Source organism: Botrytis sinoallii (assembly GCF_014898435.1).
Source record: "Botrytis sinoallii strain Bc 23 chromosome Unknown BSIN_026, whole genome shotgun sequence".
Classification (NCBI taxonomy): domain Eukaryota; kingdom Fungi; phylum Ascomycota; class Leotiomycetes; order Helotiales; family Sclerotiniaceae; genus Botrytis; species Botrytis sinoallii.
In genome coordinates this window covers 560,632-578,208 of record NW_024066053.1, presented here as the reverse complement: position 1 = coordinate 578,208, position 17,577 = coordinate 560,632, and the positions used below count along the sequence as shown (strand labels likewise).

General features: G+C 42.8%; 8 protein-coding genes across 8 annotated transcripts; 3 read left to right on the top strand and 5 right to left on the bottom strand.

Annotated features, from left to right (window-relative positions):
- Nucleotides 1-3,329: 3,329 nt before the first annotated feature.
- EAF02_010674 (uncharacterized protein) lies at nucleotides 3,330-3,751 on the bottom strand (the record flags this gene model as incomplete). The annotated part of the gene is made up of 2 exons (XM_038906722.1): nucleotides 3,330-3,548; nucleotides 3,608-3,751. 2 exons carry the CDS (start codon nucleotides 3,749-3,751, stop codon nucleotides 3,330-3,332), a joined length of 363 nt encoding a protein of 120 aa, XP_038753592.1.
- A 1-nt stretch (nucleotide 3,752) lies between these two features.
- On the top strand, nucleotides 3,753-4,858 carry EAF02_010673 (uncharacterized protein; the record flags this gene model as incomplete). Its single annotated transcript, XM_038906721.1, has 2 exons — nucleotides 3,753-4,551; nucleotides 4,701-4,858. 2 exons carry the CDS (start codon nucleotides 3,753-3,755, stop codon nucleotides 4,856-4,858), a joined length of 957 nt encoding a protein of 318 aa, XP_038753591.1.
- Nucleotides 4,859-5,504: 646 nt separating this feature from the next.
- Nucleotides 5,505-6,771, bottom strand: EAF02_010672 (uncharacterized protein). The gene is made up of 3 exons (XM_038906720.1): nucleotides 6,620-6,771; nucleotides 6,142-6,469; nucleotides 5,505-5,981 (listed from the first exon to the last, which is right to left on the bottom strand). Exons 1-3 carry the CDS (start codon nucleotides 6,620-6,622, stop codon nucleotides 5,851-5,853), a joined length of 462 nt encoding a protein of 153 aa, XP_038753590.1. The 5' UTR covers nucleotides 6,623-6,771; the 3' UTR covers nucleotides 5,505-5,850.
- A 447-nt stretch (nucleotides 6,772-7,218) lies between these two features.
- EAF02_010671 (uncharacterized protein) lies at nucleotides 7,219-9,324 on the top strand (the record flags this gene model as incomplete). The annotated part of the gene is made up of 1 exon (XM_038906719.1): nucleotides 7,219-9,324. The coding sequence occupies one exon, from the start codon at nucleotides 7,219-7,221 to the stop codon at nucleotides 9,322-9,324; it is 2,106 nt and encodes a 701-aa protein (XP_038753589.1).
- A 437-nt stretch (nucleotides 9,325-9,761) lies between these two features.
- EAF02_010670 (uncharacterized protein) lies at nucleotides 9,762-10,025 on the bottom strand (the record flags this gene model as incomplete). Its single annotated transcript, XM_038906718.1, has 1 exon — nucleotides 9,762-10,025. The coding sequence occupies one exon, from the start codon at nucleotides 10,023-10,025 to the stop codon at nucleotides 9,762-9,764; it is 264 nt and encodes an 87-aa protein (XP_038753588.1).
- A 175-nt stretch (nucleotides 10,026-10,200) lies between these two features.
- EAF02_010669 (uncharacterized protein) lies at nucleotides 10,201-10,401 on the bottom strand (the record flags this gene model as incomplete). The annotated part of the gene is made up of 1 exon (XM_038906717.1): nucleotides 10,201-10,401. One exon carries the CDS (start codon nucleotides 10,399-10,401, stop codon nucleotides 10,201-10,203), a length of 201 nt encoding a protein of 66 aa, XP_038753587.1.
- A 945-nt stretch (nucleotides 10,402-11,346) lies between these two features.
- Nucleotides 11,347-12,047, bottom strand: EAF02_010668 (uncharacterized protein; the record flags this gene model as incomplete). The annotated part of the gene is made up of 3 exons (XM_038906716.1): nucleotides 11,347-11,514; nucleotides 11,565-11,826; nucleotides 11,878-12,047. 3 exons carry the CDS (start codon nucleotides 12,045-12,047, stop codon nucleotides 11,347-11,349), a joined length of 600 nt encoding a protein of 199 aa, XP_038753586.1.
- A 1,538-nt stretch (nucleotides 12,048-13,585) lies between these two features.
- EAF02_010667 (uncharacterized protein) lies at nucleotides 13,586-17,227 on the top strand (the record flags this gene model as incomplete). Its single annotated transcript, XM_038906715.1, has 2 exons — nucleotides 13,586-13,711; nucleotides 13,766-17,227. 2 exons carry the CDS (start codon nucleotides 13,586-13,588, stop codon nucleotides 17,225-17,227), a joined length of 3,588 nt encoding a protein of 1,195 aa, XP_038753585.1.
- Nucleotides 17,228-17,577: the final 350 nt, after the last annotated feature.

Below are 17,577 nucleotides of genomic sequence, written 5' to 3'. Positions count from 1 at the left end.
TTATCATACGCTGGAGGAGTTGCGAAGTAGGTGGAGTGAGTGATATATCTCTCGTATTACTAAGGAGCTATATTTTCTATATTTCTATTTTCTGTATACATTTACATATTTTCTACACTAAATATCTAAATATCTACCTACCTACCTACCTACCTACCTACCTACATGAACTTTAATTCATAAATGTGATTAAAGACTAGATGATTTCAAGGTAATAGTGGGTATAATTCTACAATTGAATTTCAAAGCTTGATAGATCAAATATTCTACGGTTATTTCCGTATATATGTTTCCTTCATATTAAAATTTAAACAGACCTCAGCTCTCTATCTTAGATCTACCACGCCTTTAATTATATTACATTAACATATATGAGCCTCTAACCGTGACTCTTAAAATATACCCATTTATCCATTAAAGCCCATCATCCTCGCCCCAAATATAAACCCAGACCTTCTTCCCTCCTCCTGTTGTCCCCTCTCTTCCACGCTTCTTGGTGTACAAGTAAGTAGTCCGATTCGAATTTGACCTTTAGTAGAAATTTGTTTTTCAATCCGAGCTGAACAGATCTCAATGATCAACATCACACAAAATCTTGAAGTTGAGATTTTGAAAAGTGAATGGGCGATGATAGATTTCTTATACGAAAGCGGAAGAGACTCGTGCATCAAAATGGAAACATAAAGTCCAGAAGAATTCTGAGTAGGAGGGTGGTGCTGATTTCGGACGAACGATGAATTTGACGAAACCTTGTATATGTAGAAAAGTAATGTTTCGACGAGGTAGAAAGTTGTTGCCCGTCAAATAAGGAGAAGTTCGTGAATCCCTTTCGAATATTGTGACAGAGAAGGTCAGATTGAGTACAAGAGTGTCTTAAACTTCGGTTTGGTATGCTCCATGGTCCTCTGCAAAGACATTGGGGGACCATCTTATAGTTTGATGCTTCTCGAAACTCTTGTATCTTCATTGGCTACTCCTTGTGACCTATTTGCCCGGCAAGCCTTAGACATGAGGGAACGGAAAAGATTTCGCAACTCCCCTCTGCAATTTGTTGAGCCTATACGATCTGATATAACTTAAGAAGCATGACCATTGTCAAGATTGTCGGCTTTCGTCCTCAGAATCATCATTAGGTCCGTTGTAACCGCCACGGCCAAAGTTCAGAGGGACCGGTAAGAAGTGAGTGTCGAACATCAAGAGAGTGATTGTAAACATTCTTAACAGGATGGGTTTGCTGTCATGTGATAAGGAGCTTTCCTGACATGATATAAAAGTCTTCAATTGTTGCAGGATCGCATACCTAGATAATCTTGCCGTGCTGCAAGGGCTAACACGGGCTGCCATCTTCAAGTTGGAAACAGTCAGGGAAGAGACGGTCTTTGAACTCAGGTCCCAAAAGTATATTCTGATAGAATATCAATCAAAAATCGCTCAGCATAGTTGCTTATGAGCGGCAAAGCAACATCTTGTGTCACAGAATCGAACTCTCAACATAATGCTGCTGAGCATTTCTCCTTGTGTCACAATCAAGATTAGAATTTCCTCGTATTGATAATGTTGAGATAGGAAAGAACGAAGAATATGCCAATCATAAGATTGCTCTTGTGTATGGAAAAAGTATAAGTAAGAAAGTCCGCAGGAGACCATCTGTAGAACCTTAAAGTCCCAGTCTTTTAATTCTACCCATCGAAAAGCTATAAGAAATCCACATAAATTTTGGATCCTCTCTTGAATAAGTAGAGAAAAGCTGTAATAGCAAAGTCAAACATGGTCTTATCAAACAGAAATACTAGGTAGACATGTTCTGGAACGGAATGGAAACCATTGAAACTTCGACTCGTTCTCCGAGCGATCCGTAAATAATGTGAGAAATATGTATAACCAAGGCAATTCAGCCTCCAGCACAAATTTCCTCGTAAAGTTTAACGCAAACAACCTACATAGCAATCTGTGTGTAAAGATATTTGTTAATGTGTGTAACATGACAACGAAAGTTTTATGCGCCTGAGCGTAAAATAGTGCGTGTTTGGTACACATCTTTGATCGCTTGGAATCAATCTCCCCCTTGGTCGAAATTCGCGAAAATTAGAATGTTATACCTACGTAAAGAAGGGCAGATGCATTTCAGCTGAGAGGGTTTACTCGACTTTCATAATTGATGTGATTGGTGTGATTGGTATAATAGTTGTGACTGTTGTTCTGGTATGATCGTCTATCATGAACAATATGAGCATGTTAGAGCATTTTCGCCTTATGATTGAGGTATCTTGTTGTCATGATATATGAATGGGAATCCTCGGGAAATAGATGAAACAGAGGTACCAGATTCGACTTTGTGTTCTTAATTGTTTAAGAGAGGTAAGAATTGACGATGAAGCAAGCACAAGTTGACCTTATAATTAGTTGTAGAACATGATCCACGAATTAGCCATGAGGAAGGAGTTGGAGTGATAATCAGTTGGAATGCAGCGAGGACGAGTGTGATATCAGTTATTGGAGATATCTTTCAGACCGTTTCATTGCCCTTTTGATAGCTTGGATGGCATGGATGAAGTAGACAACCAAAGACTTGATTGATGACTTGATCGATTGCAGATAAATATGCTGGAAACGATACATTGAAGATTGGATGATGTTTGGAGCTGAAAGCATGATATGTACCGAGATACGATTGATGATTGATGATTGATTGATAGCGGCGATGGCATAATGTGATGTGTTTGGTTTGGATCTTTCCCCAGATTCTTTTTCTGGTTTCGAGTTGAGTGGATGGTTGAGTGGATGGGCTTGGATGTGATTAATAATTACTTAGTACGCACTAGGCAATGACCTAGTTGCTAGTAATTGCCTACACGTGAACTTTAACCTGAAGCTGGGAAGGTTACGAAGGGAGTGAAGACTGAAAACAGAAAGGAGAGGAAAGGAGAGAAATGGAAAGGATGGAAGAAGCCGAAAACAATACGTGAAGAGAGTTCCAAGTGAAGTTTAGTTATTAGTAATTCAAATACTCATCTTGGGATCTACTTGGTTTGGAGATTCACGAGTAACAGACATCAATGTTGATTGATTGATTGACAGTCTATATCAATTGATCCAATACATACAATCAATTGAGCCATACATACCTACACACTACACACATACATACTCAATATATATTCAACGTATATTCAATATACACTCGAACAGATACGGCAACATTTGATACCATCAAGTCGGAGAATCTCCTTAAGATCTCAATCACAAAGGATCAACAATCAATGGATCCCCGAGTACCAGTATCATACCAAGAATAATCCAATTCATGAAAGCCAATTGAATCGTCCAAGTCAAAAGTCCTCTTGTATTGTATTTGGTATGTATTTGTTGATAATTCTCCCTTCTCCCTTCTCCACCTCCTTCTCCTTCTCCTTCTCCTTCCCATTCTCTTCTTTTCTCTCCATCCTCACACTTGATGTTCCTCTTCTTACCTCTTCTTCATATAGACACAACAAACATTTCTCAAATACCTGGAATCCCTTCATTTCCATTTCCAGCTCATTCGCACACTAAAACGATACTTCGTACATAAAAGAAACGGTTTTCCCCAGATATATCAATCAATCACCGTCTTATTCCGCCTAAAGCCGTGGATCCCCCCATTTTCACAATACATTTTACATGGGGCAGTAGATGCTAAGATACCCCGTTTCCACTTCTCATCCTGCACCTCAGAAACAACCCAACCCAACCAATCCAATCCATTCGCCATTATGACTTCGACATCGGCCGCAGGCCATAGACTTGATCCTATTCAAACCACAAACTTTTCATTAAATACCGCTCCAGTCGAGATGGATGATCTTGATACTTCGAAAAATTCAAAAGCTGTCTCAGGAACGTCGGGTCTATTAAATGATATTTCGATTCCGGAAACATCGCCAATAACATCCGATTATCCATCCTATCCATCCAAATCCTCAGCTTTACCCACAACAACAACAAAAACAACAAATACGACGACAGAGATGGTGGACTCATCAAAACAAAATGCCTCTGTCGGGCATGGTGGTTCGACATCACAAGAAGCATTGACTGCACAACCCGTTACGAACGAAGAAACCTCATCTATTGATCCTGCGCCTGCGCCGCCACCAATAATTTCGAAAAGCGAAGGTAAAGCCCCTGCCACCGAATCATCCTCCGACGCTCAAGAATCTTCAACTTCGCGACCACGAATGAATTCAGAAGCTATCGGTCCCTCTATTGAGATCACCAAAACGCCACCAACACCTGCTGATGGAGGGCCCAGAATCTTGATTACCTTGCTACTTACCTCTGGCGCGCGCCATCCATATAAGATCGATGAGAAATATCTGACCAAACGCTCTGTTGCGGTACCCGGGGTTACAGAAAATGGAAAGAAGGATCCTCTTACTATCAGTGTATATACGCTCAAGGAGTTGATATTAAGGGAATGGAGAGACGAATGGGAAACAAAGCCGAGCAGCCCAAGCAGTATACGATTGATATTCTTTGGGAGGCTGTTGGATGATAAGGACCCTTTGAAAGGTATGTTTTGACAATTTACAATTTACATGTCCGAGTGCCTTGACTTGATTGATATCAGAGGCACTTGAAATTCTTGGTTCAATATATTTCTATGACAAGGACTGGCATTTGTCAATTTTGCAATCTATTCAACTAACACCTAATTATAGCATGTAAATTCAATCCCGAAACCTCAAATGTGGTACATATGACTATCAGACCCCAGGATATAGTCGACGAGGAAGATGCATCAAAAGCGAAGTCCATGGGCCGAGGAAGAGGAGAAGATGGTGAAAGCACGGCTGGATGCAGATGTGTTATTCTCTGAATTCGACTATTCAAAAGTCACCATTTTCGTACAAACCACAAACTCGAATTCTGTCTATGGAAAGCGTCGAAAGGGGAATCTATATGTATACATGATTCTCCAATTCATTGAACAAAGATACAGCCAAGCACATATATCACAACCCAAGTCACCCAACAGAATGGGCACATCACGAACGAGAAAATGGCGTTGCGGGTTCAATTTGATTGAAGGGTGACTTTCCCCTATTTTGCTTTCTTTATACGGTTTATCGAGCGTTTTCAAATAAAAGGGTCACGGCATCATATGGGATGTGAAGCTTTGTTAATACAGCATTTGAGCGGGTGGAGGCGGAGTGGGCGAAAACGAAAACGAGAGTGGGTTGTATGTTGTGTTGTGTATAATAAGATGGATGTGTGATCATATATGGATTTTGGGACATCAGGAAACTGCGCATGGAGTGTGAGATGGCGGAGGGGGTGGACAGAGGGATGATTGGCGAATTGATTTTTCTTGATTGATTTGATTGATAGCGAGCGACATGGTTAGCGTTTGGGAAAGGTGAAATATTTGAAAGGGAACTTGGGAATCATTTAGGGAACAATACAATACAGATGATGTTCTGGATCGCAACAGCGAATGTTTATCCTATCTGCTTGACTTGACTTTTTGGACAAGGGCTTCTGATATAATCTCTAATCACACCTGCATTTCATGGAGGTTACGAGGAAGGAATGGGATGGTAAAGTATTCTTCGTTCAACGTCATTGCATAATTGAATTTGGTATTTGCGTGATACGAAAATGAACAAGCAAGTAAAAGCAGCAAAGCGAGCAAGCAGCACTCTCCTTTCTTCCTCTCCAGATGCCCATCTACCATTCGTGACTTTCATCCTCACTGCAAGATGAACTTATGCATCCATCAAACTCGATTGCTTGTATTAAATCCATATCCACATCCCATCCCATCAAGATTCAGAGTCAGGATAAATAGATAGAAATCCAATGTCTAATTTAGAAACCCATCTTAACCTTCCTCTCCACTTCCTCGTGGAAACCGGGTAATGTCCTTGTCTCGTCACCTTTGAATACATCTTCCCAGCTAATCGTCGTGTCGGATCCTCGTAGAATTTCTTCGTGGAGACCTATATTGATAGATATTAGCTTTGGATCTTTGGTACTGTGTTTCTGGTTCCATTTGCTGCTGGTCTTTCGCTTGCAATCCTCTCAATCCTTTATTACTCTCGAGATCGCATTCCCATAATTCCCCAGTATATAAAAATCCAAATAAAAATAAACACATACCTGGACCACCACCTCCAAGCGCAAGCGGTCTCCACTCCCCCTCTCTCGTAATCTTCAATTCCATACCTCTACGGATGGGTTCGCTCATACCGAAGGTGCGACGCAGAGAAGCCATCTTGAGGGATTCTTGCGTGGATTCCCATTTCTTGAGACGGTTTTCGAGGGGGTGCGAGGAGTCGGGGAGGGTGGAGAGCGAGGAGCTTTGGGTTGGGCCGACGCCGTGGCGGAGAGTGTCGTGGAGACCGGGGGCCGAGGGGGCGCCGAGGGAGGCTTCTTGGAGGTGCGTGTGTGTGCTGGTGTGCGAGGCGGAGGGGGCGATGCGCATTGCCTGTGGGGAGGGGGTATTAGTTTGGGGGTTGAGGTATGGGGGAGAGGGGGAGAGGGGGAGAGGGGGAGGAAGTGGAAGAGGATGGTTGTTGGGGATGTGGGTGTGTAGGTGTGTAGATAGATGGATTCGAGTGAGAGATGGGAAACTCACCATCTTGAATTAATTTTCTTATTTAAATCTAAAGATGTAGTAGAGTAAAGTGTGTGAATTGACGATTTCGGGAACAAATTGTAAGTTTGCAAGTACCCTTTGACAATTGTGGTTGGAAAGCTGGATTCTTGATGTATTATGATGGAGGAGCTGTTTATTGTAGAGCTTCAGGCTGCTCTATGGAAGACGTGTAAGCGCGAAATGGAACAGGCCGGAATTAAGCGCCGCTAAGGTTTTGATAAGGATGCTTGGCATGTGTCTATCAGCTTTATCTGGAAAATTATTAAAGAGGTACGAGTAGAACATCTTCGAATTTACACTTTCATCTAACTAATCCAATTGATATTTTGAGTATATTGGGTGTATTCATTGAATTACTACATTCAAGTAAGAATAAGGAGTCCATTTTCTGGTTATTATATTTATACTTAAAAATAATCTAATAATCCAACTAACTTGTAGTAAAAAGTCCAGGTACAGACTTTAATGGTGGATCATCAAAAGCTTTCCCCGCGTTCCGGGGTCGGCTCTCTTTCCCTTTTTCACAAGTGACTCAATTGTCTTCTTCAAAATGGAAACTCGAGTTATACCAAGACGCAATGGGGAGACCTATGATATGGAATCGCAAGGCTTTGCCGCTGCGTCGATATGGCACAAGCACAAGAACAAGGACAACTCATCCACCAATCGTTAGGATCAACAACGGCACATTTTATCGGCATCATCCAAATTCAAATCATCATGTTCCCGGACATGCGAATCCTGCTTTGTTCGAGAAATTGAACTTTGAGATACCTTCATTTTCAGAAAGGGAGAAACACTGGGCTATACTTGGAGCTTCATCATCTGGGAAAACTACATTATTGCAGATTTTACGAGGAGGTCTTTTATGTATTCCCCCAACAGCGCGATCATATCCATACCTTAGTAGCGATGCCTCCAAGCCACGAACTCCGACAAAGGCGATCAAATATGTGGGATTTGATGGGGAACAAGGATTGGGAAAACAGGCTCCGAAAAGTGCATATCTGAGTGCGAGATATGAGTCGAGGAGAGAGGATACAGATTTTAGTGTATGGGATTACTTACAAGGGAATACGGAGCTTAATCCTTCGACGAAGATAGATGGTAATGGATTTGATCCAGAGATACTCGTTCGTGTGATAAATGATTTACGATTGGGGGAGTTATTGAATATGCCGGTATCGAATCTGAGTAATGGACAAACGAGAAGATCGAGAATTGCGAGAGCGTTGTTGGAAAATCCAGAAGTTTTGCTCTTGGATGAACCTTTCATGGGATTGGATCCTCCTACGTTGTTAACTTTAAGTCCGATGTTGCATCGATTAGCTAGGGCGAATACTCCGAGACTTGTTTTGTCGTTGAGACCGCAGGATCCTATACCGCATTGGATTACGGACTTGGTATATTTGAAGGGGAATTGTGAAGTTGCTTTCTTGGGACCAAAGGATGATGTTTTGGGTCAATTGAGAGATCATGTTGGGAAGAGTAGGGATGGAAGTGATGATTTAAGTCTTCATTTGACGCCGTCGTCTTTGAAGGAGATTGGGAGGAAGTTAACTTTGGAGGGGATTAAGCAGCCTGACTCTGAGAAAAGTGTGGCTACAAGTGGCAATTCAACCGACATCGCAAAGAATGTTCCGGAAAAGAAAGGTCCAATGAGTCGTGATGGTTACCCTCTGAATGATATCAAGCCACCAGAGACGGGTGAAGCACTCATCGAGATGGAAGGTGCTCGAGTAAAGTACGGAGATAAATCTGTTCTTGGTAACTGGACTGAGAATGTAAACGGTGTCCAAAAAGATGGCTTATGGTGGAACGTCAAACGAGGTGAGAGATGGGGTATTTTCGGTCCAAATGGTTCTGGAAAAACAACTCTTCTATCTCTGATCTGTTCTGATCACCCTCAAACCTACTCTCTTCCCATCCGTCTATTTGGGAAGTCTAGATTACCGGAGCCTGGAAAGCCTGGAATATCGATCTTTGATCTCCAATCCAGAATTGGTCACTCCAGTCCCGAGATTCATAATCATATCCCTCGTAATTTGACTTTGAGGAAGGTTCTCGCCAATGCTTGGGCAGATACTTTTATGGGAATACCAAAATTAAATGATAATGCGAATGAACGCATAGATGCAGCATTGCGATGGTTTGAACAAGATCTGAGGTTAGGAGGAGCTACTGGTCAAGATAATGGGAATGAATCTCTATCTTGGGCTGATGATATTTTGTTTCGCGAAATGCCATTTTCATCTCAAAGAGTAGCACTATTTCTTCGGGCCATAATCAAAACACCAGATTTAGTCATTCTAGATGAAGCATTCAGCGGTATGGACGATGGTATTCGTGATCGATGTCTTTTATTCCTAGCCCATGGTGAAGAAAAACAATTCGCAAATTTTCAACATGAAATATCTACCGATAAAACGGAAGCCAAAACAAAGAATCTTCAGATTATTGAATCAAATATCTCAAAGGAAGGAAGAGTAAAGGTTAAAGGATTGAGTCAGAATCAAGCACTGCTTTGTATTAGTCATGTGAGAGAAGAGATACCGGGAAGTGTGAGGGAGTGGATTTGTTTACCGGAGGCGAATACGGGGAAAGGAGCCAGGTTTGGGAGGTTGAATGGGCCGATTGAGGGGGATTGGAGGAGGTGGGGGAAGATTTGGGGGTTGGGTAGTTAAGGGGGGGGTTTTTGGAGGAGACCTGAAACAAAAGGGAGAAGAGAAATCTGAGATGATGTAATGGAATTGAAGATGTTGAATTTTTCGGATAATAAGAGAGATACCATCGAATATTAGTGATTGGGGGTTTTTTGGTGCTGTTTATGTAGAGTAGAGTGGAAAGACCTTTCTATCAAGCGAACAATCAATCTTCAATCAGAATTTACAAATACATACCTACACCGGTGTTATTTCTTTGAAGTCAACTCTGAGGTAAACTAGCAAGGCAGGTCTCATAAACTTAAAAATCAAAGTCACATTCGCGAATCCGTCAGGTTATTTGCTGATAAAGCTATTTCATTTCTAATTCTAGTCTTCGATCACTCTCCATCATTTATCAGTAAATCTCCAATTCACCCTCAATCATCAACCCTATTCACACTCCCCACCAAAGTCCTCTACAACTCCTCCTTCCCCTCCAACTCCTCCACCCACCCCATTACCACACTCATTTCGAGCCTCTTCGTCCAATCCGGATCCACAAAACTCCTCTTCACAATCCCGTCTCTCCCCACCAAAAACGTCGCCGGCACCGGCATATCCATACTCGCATCGCCATTACTCTTTTCGAAATCATGACCCAACTCCTCAAACAGTCTCAATTCCTCGGGCTGCTTGCCGAAACAAAATCCCGAGGTTTCTCGCGAGGACGTTTTCGACATCCGAGAGCACTTTGAATTGGAAGTTGTGTTTTTCAACGGTGCTGAGGGATTGGTGGGTCGGGGATTTGGGGAGATGGCGAGGAGTGTAATGGAGTGGCGGTGAAGAAGGGGAGGTGGGTTTGTTGAGTGTGTAGCGCGGGGTTGCAGAAGGGATGCCAGGGGCCGCGGTAGAAGGTTATGAGGAGGGTGGAAATGGGGGTTCCGAGGGCGTTGGGGAGGGTGATGGGGGGGAGGGAGAGCCGGGTTGGAGAGCGAGCCTGGGAGAGAAGGTTTCTTGGAAATGGGTGTTGCTGTTGTTGATAGGGTCTTTGATGTGGGAGGGCGCGGTGGCTTCGAATTGAGTGGTTATGGCGGCGAGTTGGGAGGCGAGAGACATGCTTGGAGATTTGGATGTGTATGTTTAATAGTTTGATTGGTGTGAGTATTTTCGTACTGCTGCAACATTTTGAAGTGATGATGTTGGAGTGCTAGAAGTATGTATTGAAGATAACTGTAAAGATATTTTTCTCTATACTTTCATCTCTTCAACGCAGATACCATACATCTTTTATAACCCCTCGAAATCAAATCCATACTCATCATTGGTCGTAGATAGACGAGCTCTCCATTCATGATTCTACTCGAGAATTCAAAAATCCCTTACCGAATGGATCGTTTATCCAATAGGAGTTGTGTGTATACGAGTCCTTTTCGGGTTGCTCTTAGAAAGAGCTGACAGATCTCGTGTTACCCATTCGAGGGGTGTAGAGCTGGGGTGGCTAATTTAATAACTTGTCGATTGTGATTCCAAATACGGGTTTGATTGGTTGTTGGCCGGGAAATCTTATACGTGTGTAAGCAGATTGTCGTATTTTCGGTAAATGTTGTTGATAGCCTATGGTTCGTTTGCTGTTGAGTATTACATAGCGTAATGGGATGCTAGGTAACGTCTAACAGGCATATATTGTGTGCTTGTAGAGATCCGGAGATAAAATAAACCGGAGATAGGTATGGTCTTGCATCTCTAAGGTTAATAATGACTCATTGGATCATAATGTCGCCCTCGTAGGTGCCATGCATGAGACCGCTATCGTAACTAATGGAAAGAAAAGAACAACTCTTGTGTGAAGTGTTTCTAATCGTGCTCAAACATCTTCACATGAGGTCTAGCCACAATGTTGCAATTTGTGATGCTCAAGACTAGCCATACTTTGATAAAATCTATATGCAGAATTAATAACTAATTCACTCCTTAATCATGCAGCGAACCGATCGTAAGAAACACCCTTATACGTCATATGGTTCTGTAAATTGATCCCTCCTTAAGCAAATTCATCCGCATCTACCACATCCCACGCATCGCCATCCAAGTATCAAGATCTGTAGGCCATTGTTGATGCATTCTTAACCATGGATTATTCGCTCCCCGCAAATAGTTCCAGCCATACTTATAATTCTCTCCTCTTCGATGAGCACTTTGCCAAAAGCTATCGTATTCTTGTCGGAATCTCTGCATCATTTCTCAGCCACTGAAAACTCTAAACACAAAAGGTTACTTACGTTAGGACCGCTATGATTCCAATCTTTGAACGTGGAAGGATCAATTCGCCGACCTTGATGATAGGTCTTGTAAATTTTGTTATATTCGTCCAGGGTCAAACGTGGATATTCCCATGCATGATTTCCGATTCCATAACCGTTCCAATCTTGAGGCTGTTCCCATTCAACATATTTTCGTGTATGTGGATCATATCTTTTGAAATCTCTTGAGAATGCTCCGGTTACTTCTTGTTTATGCTTGCGTTCATCGTGGTAGGAATCCCTGACGGAGAGTCAGCTAGATCAAATGCGATGTCTTCACCACAGAGATTACCAATTCTGCCATCGATCGGGACTGATTCTGCTTCCTTGTTTCCCGACAAAGATATCTGGACCCTTGTTCGTCACAACGTTATTGAGCCTTCCCAGAAATCCTCGATGACCACGACCTTTGGGACCATCTTTGGGCCAAATGAACTGTAAATTCTTCTTCTTTTCTGGCATGGTGGAAACAAGAAATGGATGCTGATGTATGAACCAACCAAACGAATGTAAGAAAAGTATGGACAAAAAATCAAAGACCATCGCATAATGACTACATATAAAGGTTTCTAGACATAGGTTTGACTCGGTTGGACCGAACACTCTCAGAGCTTGCTCTTTGAACTGTTGTCAAATGCATAAGGCTCACTTGACCACCATAGCAGAGCATAGCAAATTAGATAGTTTGTGAGGGTTTCCCAGCAATTGGAATAATAGCCTCTATTTTCGCCCTAGAAAGGAGTCATATTTGGTCGTGTTCATGACAGCAATTTCTGAACAGTTCATTGCTTGTTCTGCAAACACTATATATATAGAAAGGCAATCTTAGATAATGGGAAGAGCTGACAGTAGTTTCACAAGATTAAGATGAATAAAGAGAACATCAGGTCGGGCAGTTCTATGACTAGACAAGCAGCAAACTCTGGCATGCCATCTTGTCATACCTTTCACTGGAAAGTATGAGTAATATCTGCATAATATCTTGTACTACTTGGTACAGTAAATTACACTTCAAAAGTTTGACATATCTCATCATGTCATGGTTATTTTGTTGACCGTCAAAATCAGTGACCAAGAAGAATTGAGTGAGACCCAAGCCAAGCTCGAGTCAAGGTGCTGAGATAGATCAAAGCACGTGAGAAACAAACGGGCTGGCAAATTTGTGGGGCAGAACGCGGTTGGGGTCGGGGTCGGCAACACATCGCGTCTACCATACAAAGGACATGAAACTTTAGATGAAAGTAAACATCACAATCAACAACCTGTTTCCTATGAGATTCTTCTTGAATCCCAATCGATCCAGCTCAGTCATTTCCAAAGACTTTAGATGGGGAAATAGAGAAGCAAAACCTTGGACAACAAATCGATTCGAACTTTATATCAATATACAGGGAATTGGGAAATTCAGGGATCTTGCTGCGCGTCAAATCTCGAACTATCTGCAACATTCACCCATTGGGAAAGGGAGAGCTTGCCCTTAAAGCTATTTATTAATACCTCTCATACTCGACTCCGAAGCCCTGCCAATGTTCTGAGGCGAATTGTACGACTTGAAAACCACTTTTCTCAGCGACTATCCACCGTTTGACAACGCATCGGAGTCGCGAAACGAAACATCAACTGGGGTTATTGGCGTTAGTTAGAAGGACTTGGTTTGGTTATTTGCATTTCTCCAAGACTGAAGTGACGTTCCGAGGTTTAAGATCGATCAACATTGCGGCATTCACTACGAAAACCTGGACTTGATCACGCACAACAATTTGGCGACATAGACCGATCCCCCCCTCGTCTACGTGGTGTGCGCTATGTTCGAAATGACCTGAACTGGAAGTGAGGCCCAGGCATACCGTCTTGATCGCATATTCAACTAGCGCAAGGCACCGGTTCAATACCGAAATCTTGAGACTCGGAGCGCAATCAACTAAGACTCGAATTTGGTAGAAGAGAGGAGGAAACGGAGAGGAATAGAGCAGTAATAGTCTGTTTATCTTGCCGCAACAATGCCAACAATCAATGTCTTGCCAACCTCTGCTGCTGAATTGCAGGAAATTGCAGATGTCCTTGCGAAATCAAGGAAAGTTGTGGTTGTGACAGGAGCTGGAATCAGTACGAATGTCGGAATACCTGTATGTGGACCGCAGCCTGAATTACCCTTTGACTACTGCTAACCCAGCAAATAGGACTTTCGTTCCGAACATGGACTATATTCCATGATACAAGCCCAATATGATGCTGCACTGGAGAATCCGCCTTGGGAAATTAATGATTATGATATTGATGATCGACCGAAGAAGAAAAGACGTGTCACGGAGCGCTATTATTACGAGCTTGTGACAGCTGATGGTGTAAGAGTAGAGCTGCCACCTGAAGAATCATCTGAGTTGCCCCCTCAGCAACCCTCTGAGCAGTCATCCCAGCAGTCTTCTCAACAATCCTCTCAATCGCCATCAAAAGAACCTTCAGCGCAACCAGAAACCCCTGCTCTAGCTCCATCGAGAAGAAGTTCTCGCAGGCATACATCTTTGATACAAGATAATCTCAAAAGTGAATCTCAGAAACCGAGTGTGGAAACCCCATCTGCCATAAATTCTAATACCCCGATCACAAACGAGAATTCAAACAACAAATCACCAATAATACCTCCGAAACGCCAAACTCGAAACGCTTCTTCGTCGCAGGACAAATCTATCAAAGAATCTCCAAAACCAAGTTCGAAGGGTCAATCTGCTCATAATCTGCATGATTCTCTCTCTCAGGCGACTCCCACCAATACAACACATCAGTTGCCCCCGAAAAGGCAAGCTTCCAGGTCTCGAACTTCTATTCTGGCACAAGATGATATCAAGATTGAATCGCCAAAATCCAACACCAAGGGCAAGTCTTCCAAACTTCGGGCTATTCGCGCTTGTGATAGGTGTCGAGTTCGAAAGATCAAGTGTGGTGATACCCGACCAAGCTGTGAACCATGTGCCAAATCCAAAGTTGAGTGTATTACCACCGAAAACCCCAATCGACGAGTATCTCAAATTGAAGATACTAAATCTCATGAAGAAATAAATCCTTCAATGGAAATGGAGCTCGATTCGGAAGGTTCCAATACTGAAGAGAATGCTTCACAACAATTACTTCAAGAATCGAGTGAATATTCATCTCAATATTCATCGGAATATTCTCGGTTGCCCCAGGACTTGGAGTCAATTGACAACAAACAAAAACGAACTCGACGTTCACTCCGAACAAGCTCTCCCTTATCTACAGCGAAAGATGAAAATTCCAATACGGCAAGAATTTCTTCCGATTCTTCCTCATCAAATTCACTACGACGTGAAAGTAGTCTTCGGTCAACGATTCAAGCCTCAACCACCAATCCAAAATCTATTCCTTCAAAATCACGAACACTTCAAAGGTCTTCGTCACTTATACCTTCTGTCGCCAGTTCAATTGTCGAAGGCAAGACGTCACGACAATCAGTGAAATCACGAGCTGATAGTTTACCTCCACAACTGACAGAACAATCCTCTTCACTTCTCAGAAAATCTTCTCGAAGAAATACACCTGCATTTGAACTTTCCAATAGCAAACTCTCTTCAACCACAAATACTGAAAGTGCATCTACAACTGGCAGCGCCACACCTTCAGTTTCATCAAGTGATTGTAGTAGCAACAACAACAACAGCAACAACAACAAACGAAATTTGTTGAGTGAAGTCAGTTCCGTCACAACTGCTTCCGAATTTGAAGAACCTCCTTCACAATCATCTCAATCAGCTTCATCACGTACATTACCAAATCTCAAAGGAAAAGATCTATTTGACTCAGTCATTTGGTCCGATCCTTTCTCAACTTCTATATTTTACATGTTCATCTCCAATTTTCGTCGCAGAATTAATAACGATGTCAAGTCTACCACCACCACCCACCAATTTATCCGCTCTCTCAGAGACAACGGTCGCCTCGTCCGGAATTACACACAAAATATCGATTGCCTCGAAGAACGCGAGGGACTCACTACGGATCTCGAACTTGGCGCGGGTGATCGCACGCGTTTTCAAACCAAAATCCAGGGCAAATCACTCACAGCTGGAGCAGATGAACGAGGAGGAAAAGAAGCCCCTGCTGCAACTGGAGTAGAGTGCGTTTTGCTACACGGGTCACTTCGTAAGTTGCGATGCGGTGTATGTTCGAAACTTACCAGTTGGGACGAAGAAGATAGGGAGACTACTACAATGGCTGGGTCCGCTCCCGATTGTCCTTCTTGTATTTCAAGCTCTATATCACGTCAAGACAAAGGTCGTAGAGGTTTAGCTGTGGGGAGATTGAGGCCTGACATTGTTCTTTATGGAGAAGAACATCCGCACGCAAATTTGGTGGGGCCGTTAATTATTCACGATCTAAAATTAGGTCCAGATGTCCTTCTTATTCTTGGTACTAGCTTGAGAGTTCACGGGCTCAAGATTATGGTTAAAGAATTCGCACAAGCTGTACATGCTAGAGGAGGAAGTGTCATTTTCGTTAATCAAACGAAGCCACCCGAGAGTCAATGGGGCGATGTGATCGACTATTGGGTAGAATGGGATTGTGATGCATGGGTGCTGGACTTGAAAAAGAGACGAAGTGATATCTGGCAGCCATATACAAATGTCACACAAACCGTTGCCAGCAAGGAACCGGCGCCTTCCAGGCAGCGTAACACATCTGATAAAATACCACCATACCGTCCACAGTGTAAGAGAGACGATAAGACCAATGCAGTTCATTTCACATTCAAGATCCTTGACGACCTGCGGAAACTCAAGGATGCCGAAGGGAATGGATCAGTACGGCCAATGTACTGGGTGCCTTTCGATCGTAGTAAGCCTTTCAGAGCTTCGACTGGACAAATATCAGAAAAGAAACCGATTAAGAAGCCTCGAGCGTCAGTGTTACCCATTAGAAAAGGTCGAAAATCTCTCCCAGCTTCATCGACCATCAAAGTTCCCACAACTTCCACAAGTAGCAAATCCCAAAGACGGAAAACTATCCCCGACAACACTCCCGCGAAAATTTGTCCAGCCGAACCACATCGAAGTGGTGCTTGGCTTGAAGACTCTCTCTTGAAAATCGTCCGCAGACTCACCAACAACACGCTCTCCGAAGAACTTCTAGAGGACTTACGCGGCAGAGTACCATTTGAACGACTTGCCGAAAATGTACCAGGGAACAGCATTGGATACAAGAGATCTTTCTCAGATGTTGGCATAGAGGGTGCATTGGAAGGAATTGGTCTGCCAAATATGCGAGGACTGTTAGATTCTAGTATTAGCATAAAAGGAATGAGTTTGAGCAGTTTGCCTCCCACTGGATCTCCGGAATCAGGAAGGAAAGATTTGGTGAAAGGAAAGGGAAAGATGGTTGATAGAGGGGAGAGGGAGAGGGCTAGTTTGCCGCTCGAACCGGCTTTGGAAGAGGATCAAAATACTATCGTGGTGCAGTCGAGACAGGTACAGGCGATGAAACATTCGTATGGAACGAGAAGTAAACGGAATAGTATGGAAATTAGTTTCGAGGATATGGGAGTGAGTGGGAGTGGGAATGCTGGAGATACAATTATCGTTCTCAATAGAGATAGAATGAGTATTGGAGCTGTCTGTAACGATAGATGAATGATCGATAGTTGAATTGCTGGATTGGCCGGGACTGTATACACTGGACTTGATGGATTTACTGGATTAGCTAGGGTTTAGCTGAGAGGAGAATATATAGACAGACTGTTTTGTGCTTGGTCAATGGATGGATGGAGGTAGGGGTGTAGAATATGATACCATGAATTGAGCACCCTTTGTAAGAATTACTTGAGATGAGATTGGGATGACGTATATGTATGTTTATTTGTACTTATATTTAGGATGGGAGTGAAGTAATCCGTTCGGCTGGGAGGATATAATTCTTAAGTTGAGAATATAAGTGACGAGGAATAATACTCGTAGGCTTGTGGATGAGGGGGTGTTAATTG

Excerpts from the sequence above, each read along its gene's own strand:
- EAF02_010672 (XM_038906720.1), bottom strand. Across the intron at positions 5,982-6,141 it reads GCTTGGAGGTGGTGGTCCAG|GTCTCCACGAAGAAATTCTA; the intron begins GTATGTGTTTAT and ends CTATCAATATAG.